We start from the raw sequence: 13,949 nt of genomic DNA on the forward strand, positions 1-13,949 counted from the left end.
CTGGACAAACACCATGCAGAGCCCCGCCCCAGGCCAGCCCCGCCCAACCCCCTCTCCACCAATCTCTGCAGCTCAGTGTCACAGTGCCACGCCCACGGCAGGTACGTCTGTCCCAGCAACAGCACCATGTGTGACTCACACTATTACGCCTAAGCAGTGCATGCTGGGTGATGTAGTTCCCCTCCTCTCAGAAGCTGGGGTCTCGTTCAGTTGGAACTAAATGGGATAATTTTTTTTTGAAAAGGAGGAGGTACTATCTGACTTTGTCCAATACGAAGAAGAACGTTGATTTTCTGTTTTCATTATATTTTCTCTAGTTGGTGCCTACTGAACGTGAACCTGGTAGATGACTACAGCCTGAGCAGTGCATGCTGGAGGTTGTAGTTCTCAGTGACCTGGTTGACTACAGCTTGTTTGTTCTGGTTGTTCTGTGGAGTGTTCTGCCAGCAGTTGGAGAGGGATGGTAGCTTAGCATGGCATCATCTGCATATCTGTTGTGTTAATGGAAACCTAGCAGTGTCCAAGCATATGCATCAACCAAGAGCTCAGGGATGCCCTGTATCAGATATCAGTCCAATTGCATCTCATCTTTTGTGAGTTTTCTGTGTTTATCCCATCTTATAATACCTCAGAGAGCGCCTCACATTTGACCTGATCCCACCTCCCAGAATGCTCTCTGTTTTTTTCTGCGTGAGCGTTCAGTTCATATGAATTCCAGTTAAACCCTCCGAAGGAGCTGCACCCAGGGCATCAGGTGTTGCACAACAGATTATGAAATGGGTTACAAAACGAGTGCCTTAATTAATTTTCTATTATGAATGGAGCTGCTCTGTTTGGTGTAGTTGCCCCAGCGCAGGCCTCTCCAGCGTCGCTGGGGACAGGAAATTATGTCAATGCTCTGAGCCAGATGGTCTATTGGTCTTTAACAGAAACTAGACCTGCCACTCTTCATACTTTGAATACCTCTCAAGGATGCTTTTAGATGATTTTATGAGAAAAATTTGAGGAAATATACAAATGGTTGTAAACATATTACCTCTTTCTAAGGGGAAAACTCTAAACCACTCAAAATTGCCATAATATGATACTGGTCTTAAGAGATTTGAATAGTTTCATACCGAACTTTATAAACATAACCACGTAAATGTGTTGTATTTTCCCTTCTGCTTGTTTTACTTGTTGAGCATCAGGGTTGTCTTTGCCAAGATCCCACCAGCCAATTGAGATTTAGGCAAACCGTTTGTTATGTTATGTAACATTTAACAAAAATAACAAATTGCAAGCAAATGTCTCCATTTTGATATGTGTCGTGTGATAAATTTGTGCTTCAGCATGCGACCTGGATTGATGTGTGCCATTTTTTGTGGTGAATTTGCTCTAGTTTGTTTTGAAATATAGAAGCACCAATGTAAGGATGGCTTATACATTTGAGTTCTGTTGGACATAAAGCACTAACAGCTCTTCTACTGTCTGTCTCTTTCCCCCTCATCCTTACCTACCTTGTCCTTCTACTCAATCTGCTTACTCTTCTCCTTCCATCAATTATCAACTCTTCTCGTTTCTATACCCCACATCTACCTCTTCCTTATCTTCCTCTGCCCTCCCTCTCTCTTCTTGTCCCCAATCTCTTCCCCCTTTCCTCTTCTCTCCTTCACTCCTCCCTCTCTCCGTGCTGCAGCCCAAGCTTCTGAGGCCCATTCTTCTGGCGGGGGAGGAGCTGGTGATGGACGGCATGCGGGTGCACCTGATCTCAGACGGCCGGGAGGAGGCCACGGGGGCCATGGGGGGTCTACCCCTCCTCCCTGCTGAGGGGGCCATCTTCCTCACCACCTACCGCCTCATCTTCAAGGGCACGCCTAACGACCCGCTGGGTAAGAGGGTGTTGAAAACACACATGTTAGCAATAACACACACACACACACACTTTCTTGCTAACCCTGAGTGTTGTTGCTGTGCAGTGGGTGAGCAGGTGGTGACTCGGTCGTTCCCCATCGCCTCCCTGACTAAGGAGAAGAGGATCTCTGTCAGTCTGTCCATGGACCAGTTCATACAGGAGGGTCTGCAGCTACGCTCCTGCACTTTCCAGGTACACCTCTACCCTCCTTCTGCATCGTAACTCTCTCCATTTAAAATTTGACAGAACATGAATTTTTGTCTCTCTCAGACCCTCCTCCTAATATCTCTCTTCTCCTCCTGTAGCTGCTGAAGATAGCGTTTGATGAGGAGGTGGCGTCGGACCTGGCCGAGGTGTTCCGGAAGCACATGCACAAGCTCCGCTACCCCCAGCACGTCCAGGGAACCTTTGCCTTCACCGTGGGCCAGAGTGGCAAGACGTTGGTTGAACACAAGACCAAGGACAAGAACCAGTCAATAAAGTAAGACAAGACAGAGATAATACACACTCACGTCAACCACAAGAACCAAAACAACCCTAAAAAGAAACAGTAAGGGCATGCACACGCCAAAAATGCACATTTCGACACACATCAGCATTGTATAAAACTTCAGTACTGTTCCAGTTTTATCATCTGTCGGCAGATTATTAGCAATGAGAAAGTGTAAATCTGTAAGACATTTCACACCTCTCACATCCTCCAGGTCAAGTACAGAACATCCAATTAAAAAGCGCTAACTAAAAAATTTGAGTCACAGATAACACCCCAGCTCTGTAAAATGAGCCGAATATACGGCCTGCCCCAAGCAGCACCCTCTGGAGATATAGTAGTCTACATTATTGCACTACATTTCATAGCCATCCTGACAGCTTACAGAATATATCAAAACCTTTTTTTTATTTGACTTCTGATTTAAAGTCGGTGTTTGCTGTGGTTTATATTAATAACTGGATATATAGACTTTTTGCTTGCGAGTGTAAATGCTTGAGTGTGTGTGAACCCTTGTTCATGTGTAACCACCAATGGTCCATATAGCATGCACTGTTTAGTTCTGCTGGCTGCTCACTGACTTATTCTAGGCAGGGATAAGTACAGAGGAATGCAGCTTCACATCCTACACTCTATTCTATCAACTGTCACTGCCAGTAGACCCCCAGAGTTCCCTTTTACTTTATCATGCCCCACTCTCTCTCCCACCCTCTTTCTATTTCTCTCTCTCTCTCTCGCATATGTGGGGTATGAAAAGAGCACGAGCTCTCACAGAGAGCTGGCTTCTATCTGTTGAATAATGCAGCAGTGGAAACAGTGACGGCTCCTCCATGTTTGTCCCTGGTGTTTCCATCTCCTCCCCAAGTCGTCACGCCACTAAAAGACTCCATTCATTCACTGATATTAACCTCACGACAATGCGGGCCCAACCCCCCTGCAGCAGTGAGCAGGCTCAGCTAGCAGTCTTTTTAATGCATTCATGGACTTTAATTATGCATACAGACTACCGCCGAATCGGCTTAGGGATGTGCCTTGGATTTAATTAACAGGTTCATTAAACTTCTAAGTACCCACTCAGTGCATTTGTACCTTTTTACAATTCTAACCAGGGTTGTATTCACTTGACGTGAAATGGAAGCAAAAGGGCCGAAACAGGGAGGTGCTATTTAAACTTGTTGAATAAGAAACACTTGTTTTCATTTTCTGTTGCAAAGTGTTTTGCTACGGTGTGCCCAAATGAATATGACCCAGGAAGTAGATGTCATTACGTTTTGCTTTAACTGCCCCTCTGTGTGTTTTGCTGTGGTCTTAAGTTAACTATGTTTTGAACCCTCTCTCCTAAGAACACTTTCCAAAAACCTGGTGAAGAGCGCCAAGAGGACGATCGGTCGACAGTATGTGACCCGGAAGAAATACTCACCTCCCACCTGGGAGAACAGGAGCAGCCAACAGTCAGAGCTGGACGAGGATGAGGTCTCAGGTAGGCCATGGTGTTGACAACTCAAGTAGCAACGTCAAGGCTTAGGGTGGCATTTTGAATTGAGATCCACGCACCCATTGACATAAATACATGTTTTATGTAAAAGTCTTGAGTTGCTGTTTAACTTTCAGCAATTAAAATGTTGAATGGTCTCTACAGTGTTTGACCTGATGTAGTAGGTCAGTGTTTGACCTGATGTAGTAGGTCAGTGTTTGACCTGATGTAGTAGGTCAGTGTTTGACCTGATGTAGTAGGGCAGTGTTTGACCTGATGTAGTAGGTCAGTGTTTGACCTGATGTAGTAGGTCAGTGTTTGACCTGATGTAGTAGGGCAGTGTTTGACCTGATGTAGTAGGTCAGTGTTTGACCTGATGTAGTAGGGCAGTGTTTGACCTGATGTAGTAGGTCAGTGTTTGACCTGATGTAGTAGGGCAGTGTTTGACCTGATGTAGTAGGGCAGTGTTTGACCTGATGTAGTAGGGCAGTGTTTGACCTGATGTAGTAGGTCAGTGTTTGACCTGATGTAGTAGGGCAGTGTTTGACCTGATGTAGTAGGGCAGTGTTTGACCTGATGTAGTAGGGCAGTGTTTGACCTGATGTAGTAGGGCAGTGTTTGACCTGATGTAGTAGGTCAGTGTTTGACCTGATGTAGTAGGTCAGTGTTTGACCTGATGTAGTAGGTCAGTGTTTGACCTGATGTAGTAGGTCAGTGTTTGACCTGATGTAGTAGGTCAGTGTTTGACCTGATGTAGTAGGTCAGTGTTTGACCTGATGTAGTAGGTCAGTGTTTGACCTGATGTAGTAGGTCAGTGTTTGACCTGATGTAGTAGGTCAGTGTTTGACCTGATGTAGTAGGTCAGTGTTTGACCTGATGTAGTAGGTCAGTGTTTGACCTGATGTAGTAGGTCAGTGTTTGACCTGATGTAGTAGGGCAGTGTTTGACCTGATGTAGTAGGGCAGTGTTTGACCTGATGTAGTAGGTCAGTGTTTGACCTGATGTAGTAGGGCAGTGTTTGACCTGATGTAGTAGGTCAGTGTTTGACCTGATGTAGTAGGTCAGTGTTTGACCTGATGTAGTAGGTCAGTGTTTGACCTGATGTAGTAGGTCAGTGTTTGACCTGATGTAGTAGGTCAGTGTTTGACCTGATGTAGTAGGTCAGTGTTTGACCTGATGTAGTAGGTCAGTGTTTGACCTGATGTAGTAGGTCAGTGTTTGACCTGATGTAGTAGGTCAGTGTTTGACCTGATGTAGTAGGGCAGTGTTTGACCTGATGTAGTAGGGCAGTGTTTGACCTGATGTAGTAGGGCAGTGTTTGACCTGATGTAGTAGGTCAGTGTACACTGTGTGTCTGACTGTCTATGTCTCTGCTAAAGTCTCAGAGGAGATGGACCAGGGCTCCCTCACCCTCTCTTCCACCATCCGCTCCTCGGACAGACAGACCATGAGCAACGTGGTGGAGCGCGCCTGTTGCCGGGACTACCAGCGGCTAGGACTGGGCACGCTCAGTAACAGCCTGACGCGCTCCAAGAACGAGCCCTTCCGCATCTCCACCGTCAACCGCATGTACACCGTCTGCAGGAGGTAAGTTCACGGTCCAACCGCAGATGGAACATGTTTTTACGACAGGTTCACGGTCAAATCTCATGTGGGACTCCCTATAAACATACCACTTAGATATAGCTATGACTGGGAATGACTTTTTGTAGCAGGTTAGGAGAGCATTTTCCCTAACCATTTTCCTAACCTGAACCTAATTCTCCTAACCTGCTGCATAAGTTCTCCTAACCTGCAATGAAAAAGTCACTTCCAGTGGTAGCTGTATCGAAGTGGTGTTTAAAAAAAAATTAATCTCAATCGCATGTGGGAGGTTTATGGTCAAACCGTATACGGACCATGTTTCAAGTAAGTAAGTTTCTGAGTTTAGTCTCTAAGCACTGCATTCAGGTTGAGTGCCTTCTTGTTTCAAGTACACGTTTGATCTTGACATTTATATAAATAAACATTCAGTCGTTTTACTTTGATGATGCAACTTGATATGCAGAGTGGGTCAATGAACAGACTATATTTAAACACATGACATCTTGTGGTCATGACATTCTGCAGGGACATGAACAGAATGTCTTCTCAACCCTAACTCCCTGTCTCTCTCTCTCTCTGTCTCTCTCTCTGTCTGTCTGTGTGTTACCAGTTACCCCGGCCTGTTGATCGTGCCCCAGAGCATCCCAGACTCCACCATCCAGCGCATCTCCCGCTGCTACAGACAGAACCGTTTCCCTGTGGTGTGCTGGAGGAACTCTCGTACCAAGGCTGTGCTGCTGCGCTCTGCAGGCCTCCATGCTAAGGGAGTGGTGGGCTTCTTCAAGTCCCCCAATGCCCCCAGCGCCGGTACGACACGTACTAAAAGTTAGTTAGATGGTGTCTTTAAGGGAATATTGGGCTTTGTTTAGGAATAATAAAACACTCAAAAACACTCCAAAGCTAGCTATATTAGTAGCAATTTTATGGAAAAGTATAAGAATGTGATCGAGAAAGTCTAAACTCATCAGAAACAATGAGCAAATAGACAAACACTTTAGGTGCATTGAAATGCACAGCGCATGCCCCTTACAGCTTGAGCAGCATTTTTTAGTATTCAGCATTGTATACCCAGCATGCAAAGCTGCATAAACCAGTGGTGATTGACAGTTGTGACCCTCCCCAGGCCCCTCCCAGGCAGACTCGACCAGCCTGGAGCAGGAGAAGTACATGCAGGCGATCATCAGCTCCATGCCCTCCTACAGTGAACCCAGCGGCAGGAACACACTCAGCGGCTTCACCTCCACTCACATGAGCACCTCCGGTAGGACACACACACATCAGGGTTTCCGTTAGCCGGTAATAGCCGGCTTTTGGCCCAATTTTTTTAAAATGACAAGCCAATAAATAAAATTGCCACCGGTAAATTGTCCACCCAAAAAATTAATAATCCAATTTCAAAATAATGCTTTTTAGCCTATTCATTGCTGGAAATACCAGTCGATGGAAATACATTTGACCGGTCATGCTTATCGGTCTATAGGTTAATTTGCATAATTTAGTGGAATTAAATTGGCATGTGTGTATTTTCGTTAGTCGTTATGATTCTTATTTATCACACGCACATTGCATACAGAGCATATGTGGTCCTCTGTAGCTCAGCTGGTAGAGCACGGCGCTTGTAACGCCAAGGTAGTGGGTTCGATCCCCGGGACCACCCATACACAAAAAATGTATGCACGCATGACTGTAAGTCGCTTTGGATAAAAGCGTCTGCTAAATGGCTTATTATTATTATTATTATTATTATTAGAGGAAAATCTGTAAGACTGCTGCTGCTACAGCTCCTGTTGCTGCTGGAGTGAAACGTGATTTTATAAGCCCAATCATTGCACAACAATTCTAAATGCAATCGCGTGTTAAAAACAGTTTTGATAGCCACCATTTAAAAAGAGCTACTATTTTTTTTTTTTAACTGGTAATTGAAGCGCGCTTCCCATTTGCCATTCAAGTGCTTAGTCAACGGTAGGCATGATTCAGCAGGTCACACCACTTTTCAATGTGAGCTGGAGATGGTATGTATTTTAAAAACATATACTTAATTGTGTGAAACCTTAACGTTTTATTTCATTACGAGGCATGTCTTGCTTTGCTTCAATGTAGCTGAGCCAAAATCTGTTTCTATAAACATTTATTTTATAAAAATGTCCATATGCCAATGAAACAAGTATCCACATTTTCTCTTGTTCTATTGGTTTTCAAATCAACTTTCTTTCATTGTCCAGTAGCCAAAAACACAATCCTAGTCATATTTAGCAATCCATGCTAGTTGTTGCATCTTTAGATCTCCAATCATTCTACATTTCGAATGGATATTTTCATCTCTGTCACATGAATCCGCTTGCATCTGCAGTGCACTTTCGGCAACTGTGTTTTCCCGCTAATTGCATTATGGAACGAACATTAGCGAGTAGCCTATAACTGCCGTGTGCGCATTGCTGCGCTTATGTGAATAAATAATAGTTTATCAACATTTCAAGTGTTTTGATCTGTGCATGAGCCTCAATGCTTTTTAAATTATTTTGATGTACTGGTTGTATGAATTTGGGATCTATCGTCCCACAACTGTCCCAGAGTCTGTTTGGAATAGGCTATTTCTTTCTCGCACAGAACGACAAGCTGACCAATAGAATAGGTCAACTTTTCTACAATGGGGACAGTAGATTGACATAGGCTAGTGATTTTCCTGTTCGTTACTCGTCTTGTTGGCTGAGGAAAAGTAAATGTGGACAGTTATTCTAACATCTTCAAAGTGCGCTTCGGAATTCGGAAGGACGCACGCCGTTGCATCCTCGAGTTGCATGTTCTGTTAAGATGCATTACCATAAACTGAATGGGATTTCAGTCATTCTGAGCAGCGTGGGTGGACACCCTAATCAGGTTACGCACCCAACACATATAGGTCTGGTAAATTTCTCAAAAGTTTGGTCAATTAAAATGCTGTCGATCAAATGTCCGGGGCCACATTTTCCTAACGGAAACCCTGAAACACACACCACACACACACACCCTCTCTTAAGACAGAGTTTGTGACCTTTTGCTTGTGTCTATCTCCAGACTCGTCAGATAAGCTGAGGCAGCCTAAGATCGGAGCTCTGATGAAACAGGTGATGGGAGGCAAGGAGGACATACCTGGAACCTTCAGCCGCGGAGGTGAGATTGTGGTTTTACTTTGTGTGTATGTGGTTGTGTTCCTTGCATCAATTAGTTCATTGAAACTTCCTTTGCAAGGAATGTCTCATATTTATAGGTTTGGGATTGTATTGTGGCTTGCCCTACAATTACCAGCCAAGGAACGTTCACTGGAACTAATTGACATGCGAGTGTGTTTTAACCCAAAGAGGAATGGTGGTTATGTTACCTTAATAATAACCCATCTCCATAGCTTATCCACATTTGGGCCTGTGTGTATGTATAGCTGTGTGAAACCATCTCTCCCTATGGTCTATGGTGTTGGTTAACGGGCATCATCTCTGTGTCATTTGACCTCAGCTCTGGGTCAAAGGGCGAGGGTCATCTCCCTCTCTCAGCCCAGAGTTTCAGGCAAGGCCAGAAACCCCCCTGGAGGTACAGTATGCACCGACCCCTGGCTACCTGTCTCCCCAATCTAACCAATCAGGTCTCTTAACAGTGACGGTCTGTCTGCGTTGGCTGGCGCCCCCGTCCGTCAGTCCTTTTTTCCCTGTGATGTCCTAGTGTGTGTGTGTGTCTCTCTCTCAGGACTAACTTTTTGTTGTCCAATCTCTTTGATGGAGAGCTTCTCTTCTTCTTTCAAGGCGTCTGTTTGCATGCTGTTCTAGTGGGCCGTCGACTCTACACACACTCTGCTGCAGATCCTCGTGTTTGTCCATGTTTCTGTTCTGTGTTTGATTACTACTGTGTGCTGTGAGTGGTCTGATGACTCATGTTTTTCCAGCGTTGTTTGGTTTGGAGCATCATTTTCACATATAGACTATTTAGCAAAATAGATCAATCTTACTATAGTAGTTGTTCAATTATTTCTACCTTAGGTAACTCTTATCAGCATGGCTTTCAGTTAGTCTATTGGTATGAAGTACAATGAATGTATGTGCCACTGCATATATGGCTTGTGTGTGTGTTGATAATGGCAGATTTGGAGAGAGGATTGGAGAATGCATACTGTATGTGTGTGATAACCCCCTCTAAAATCTCTACCTGTATGTGTGATAACCCCCTCTAAAACCTCTACCTGTATGTGTGTGATAACCCCCTTTAAAACCTCTACCTGTATGTGTGTGATAACCCCTTTTAAAACCTCTACCTGTATGTGTGTGATAAACCCCTTTAAAACCTCTACCTGTATGTGTGTGATAACACCCTTTAAAACCTCTACCTGTATGTGTGTGATAACACCCTTTAAAACCTCTACCTGTATGTGTGTGATAACCCCCTTTAAAACCTCTACCTGTATGTGTGTGAAAACCCCCTCTATAACCTCTACCTGTATATGTGTGATAACCCCCTCTAAAACCTCTACCTGTATATATGTGATAACCCCCTCTAAAACCTCTACCTGTATATGTGTGCTCCAGGGAAGTGGGGCAGTATCCGGGGCAGTGGGCGTCTGAGTGCCTACAACCCAGAAGTGGGGAACAGGCTGTCCAGTAAGGAGTCTCCCCAGCCCAACGGGGGCCCCAGCGAGGCCCTGTTCCTCAGACAGCAGAGGGCCTACCTCTACATCATCGGAGACAAGACACAGCTCAAGGTAACTGCCAATACACAATACTACACTAGACTGTCTACTGATTTAACATCGATAAAAGACTCAATATCCCAGAAGTCTTTGGAGGTCTTGGTGTCATTGAACCTTGACCCCTGTTTGTCCCATGTGAAAAGGGTGGGAAGCAGGACTCGTTCCAGCAGTGGGAGGTGGTGCCCATCGAGGTGTGCGACGTGCGGCAGGTGAAGAACAGCTTTAAGAAGCTGATGAAGGCCTGTGTTCCCAGCTCAGCCACCTCTGAACCCAGCATGACCTTCCACCGCTGCCTGGAGGAGTCCGAATGGATGTGCCTGGTAATGCTCTCATTCATACAGTGTGTGTGTGTGTGTGTGTGTGTTAGCGTGTGCAACTGTAAAAGTGTATGTATTGTGCGAGAGAGAGACCTATGGATGCATTTGGTTTACGTGTGTTTATCCTGACTCTGGGCATAAGTTAATTGCAATGTGTGTATGATTTAAGTGTGCTTATCATGCCGTGTGTGTCCAGCTCCACAGGGTTCTGCAGGTGTCTGTCCTGGTGGTAGAGTTGTTAGATACAGGCTCGTCAGTCATGGTCAGTCTGGAGGACGGCTGGGACGTTACTACTCAGGTATGACATCAACACACTAACTCACTAAACATACTCACAATGCAAACACACACACCTCTCACAGCTAATGTAGGTCACCTTGTATATATATGTGATGCATTGTCTCTCCATGGTCTCAACCCTGTCTCTGCCTGTGCTAACGGTCTGTCTGACTGCCTGTCTCTCTTTCTCCTCACTCCGCAGTTTAGGTAACCTATAAATTACAGTCATCCTGTCTATCTGACTATCGCACCGACTCTGTGTCTCTCTCTAGGTGGTGTCTCTGGTCCAGCTTCTGTCAGACCCATACTACCGGACCTTGGATGGCTTCCGCCTGCTGGTGGAGAAGGAGTGGCTGTCGTTTGGCCACAGGTTCAGTCATCGCGGTGCCCAGACCTTGGCCAGCCAGAGCAGCGGCTTCACACCGGTCTTCCTGCAGTTTCTCGACTGCGTGCACCAGGTATGTACGTGTGGGGTTTTGTGAGTACAGGTATGACAGTAGTGTTATTACACACACAGGGACGTACACTGAGTGTACAAAACATTTTTGCTTACAAAACAAACACCCTTTTGCCCTCAGAACAGCCTCAATTTGTCAGGTCATGGACTCTACAAGGTGTCGAAAGCATTCCACGGGGATGCTGGCCCATGTTGACTCCAATGCTTCCCACAGTTGTCAAGTTGGCTGGATGTCCTTTGAGTGGTGGACCATTCTTGATATACACGGGAAACTGTTGAGCATGAAAAACCCAACAGCGTTGCAGTTCTTGACACACTCAAACCGGTGCGTCTGGCACCTACTACATACCCCGTTCAAAGGCCCTTAAATATTTTGTCTTGCTCATTCACCCTTTTAATGGCACACATACACAATCCATGTCTCAAGGCTTAAAAATCCTTCTTTAACCCGTCTCTTCCCCTTCATCTACACTGATTGAAGGTGGATTTAACAGTTGACACCAATAAGGGATCATAGCTTTCACCTGGTCAGTCTGTCATGGAAAGAGCAGGTGTTCCAAATGTTTTGTTTTCTCAGTGTATATGGGTCGTTCCACGAAATGAGTGCCTTTTGCGTACCTTTGATATTTTACACAAATATTTAATTTGAAAAACCTATTGTATTAAATGAAGAGCCCTTTAATATTGAGCACACGGAAAATTCAATAAATCTGTGCATCCTCTTTTGACTTCTAGGAATATTTTAACCCACTTAATCACAACATTTATCCAAGTTTTCAACATCATTGTAAAGCACTAGTTATTTTGTTACTTTGATAAAGTCATTTCTGAAGATTAATATTTATGTCGTGATTAGTGATTCATTTTAAGGAGGAAAATAAAGTTCTGTCCTTCATTTTAAGGCCAACCATGTTACGTGAACTGAACTCTCGTTTAAAAATGTTTATTAAAAAGAAACATTGAACATCTAATAATAGTGTAAAAGCAGGTGAGCTCATTCTACTCTGTTTGGCCATTTTCTGGTGTTTTGTGGTGGAAAACTGAGTGGGTATAGCATAACACGTCAACCCTGTTACCCATACAAAGACGATCTAGGAAATGTTTAAACAATTTTAAAAAATTGGCGAAGCTTGCATTGCCCCTGTCACAAGGGGATTTATGGATGTTTTAAGACTTACTAAAGTCATTTTTGTATTTAACCTCTTGAGAATTGCTCTTTATAACAATGTTAAAATTAGGTGAAATAAAAAGGTTAATTTCACTAAGTTACACTACTCAAAAGGCACCTAATTGGTAGAATGACCCATATCTCACTAGGATCCTTTCTTTAGTGTTTTTCCTCATCTTTAAATAGTCTTCTTCATGTAAACTATGTTACAAAGCTCAGCCAATAACTATTAACCTGGATCAAATATTTCCAGAATGTAATCGGATGAGTACGCTACGTCCGACCATCCTGTTATATGGATGTGCTAGAACAGATTATTTAAAAGTTTTAACATTTCTTCAAACCCTCTTTTAACCCTTCATCCAAACATTTGTTTGAGAGGGTGCAGTCTGCTGACTCTGTGGCCTTTTCTCATTTGGGCAAAAGTCTGTCCTAAGTGGTCGAGTGGTACAGGAGCGTGTCAATTTGAAGGGTAGGCAAATGGAATTGTCCTCCCCTCCTTGAAAGCCACCTTTCATCGAGGATAGTCTTATGTATCCTACCTGAGTTCTTCGCAAAATAGTTTTGAAATATGCCACACCCCCTTTGAATCATATTGTATTTTTTCAGAGGAGAAAAGCATATATACAAGTTTTAAAACGATAAGTAGCATATTGTTTTTATCTATAAAATGTCTTGCACAACTAGATACATTTGTTTAATCACTTTACACATTTATTTTGGGATTCCACCCCTGTAAATGGAGTGGAGAGGAGTCTAATTTCATACAAGCGCATTTTCGTCCACGTTCCTTCTCCTCACCGCCTCTCCTCGATTACCTTTGACCTTTTTCAAAAGGAGGCGAGAGAGGACACAGGAGTTTAGCAAATCTAATTGAGAAAAGGCCAGTGAATGTTTGACGATCAGGAAGTTGAGCAGTAAACACAGGAAGTGCAACTGACGTGTTACCTTAAATCCTGTCCCCCCTCCTCAGATCCACCTTCAGTTCCCCATGGAGTTTGAGTTCAGTCAGTACTACCTGAAGTTCCTGGCCTACCACTACGTGTCCAACCGCTTCAGAACCTTCCTGCTCGACTCGGACTACGAACGCATCGAGCTCGGTGAGCCTTTTCTCCATTCTACAGGGCAGGAGTTTTTCCTTATCACATGACCTATCTCCAGATTCAGGTTACATGGTTAGGAGAAACTCCAGACCCCATAGATACTATCTGAATTCTTATAAGTAGGTTATTTCAGTACACTTTGAGGTATTTAAGTGTAACTTGTATGCCAGTTGAGTGATTGGAGTGGGTTCAGTGAGTTGATAAACCTTCCGTCTGTGTTAAGGGGTTCTGTACGAGGAGAAGGGGGAGAGGAAGAACCCACAGGTGTGTAAGTCAGTGTGGGATTACATCGACCGGCTCAACAAGAAAACACCTATCTTCTTCAACTACATGTTCTCACCAGAGGATGAGGAGGTGAGTGAGCCTGGAACACTACTGGGTTACGATAGACTGCCCCCTGGTGGGGAAGTTTACAGAAAATTCAAGGGGAGGTTTAGTTTTACGATCTTAGACTTGACTTAAGATATACTAG

At 44.2% G+C, this 13,949-nt stretch overlaps 1 protein-coding gene across 5 annotated transcripts in view; it reads left to right on the plus strand.

Moving 5' to 3' along the window:
- Positions 1-13,949, plus strand: part of LOC311129029 (myotubularin-related protein 5-like) — a 70,391-nt gene that overhangs the window by 51,868 nt on the left and 4,574 nt on the right. For all 5 annotated transcript variants that reach the window (XM_084161279.1, XM_084161280.1, XM_084161281.1 and 2 more), the window contains 15 exons: positions 1,679-1,871; positions 1,959-2,086; positions 2,200-2,375; positions 3,728-3,864; positions 5,238-5,445; positions 6,053-6,249; positions 6,566-6,703; positions 8,497-8,592; positions 8,932-9,006; positions 9,993-10,165; positions 10,297-10,473; positions 10,667-10,768; positions 11,022-11,207; positions 13,348-13,474; positions 13,701-13,831. In XM_084161279.1, the coding sequence (XP_084017405.1) occupies positions 1,679-1,871; positions 1,959-2,086; positions 2,200-2,375; positions 3,728-3,864; positions 5,238-5,445; positions 6,053-6,249; positions 6,566-6,703; positions 8,497-8,592; positions 8,932-9,006; positions 9,993-10,165; positions 10,297-10,473; positions 10,667-10,768; positions 11,022-11,207; positions 13,348-13,474; positions 13,701-13,831 (2,244 nt within the window). The remainder of the gene's footprint in view (positions 1-1,678; positions 1,872-1,958; positions 2,087-2,199; positions 2,376-3,727; positions 3,865-5,237; positions 5,446-6,052; positions 6,250-6,565; positions 6,704-8,496; positions 8,593-8,931; positions 9,007-9,992; positions 10,166-10,296; positions 10,474-10,666; positions 10,769-11,021; positions 11,208-13,347; positions 13,475-13,700; positions 13,832-13,949) is intronic.

This window comes from Coregonus lavaretus (assembly GCF_964263955.1).
Source record: "Coregonus lavaretus genome assembly, chromosome: 5".
Taxonomy (NCBI): domain Eukaryota; kingdom Metazoa; phylum Chordata; class Actinopteri; order Salmoniformes; family Salmonidae; genus Coregonus; species Coregonus lavaretus.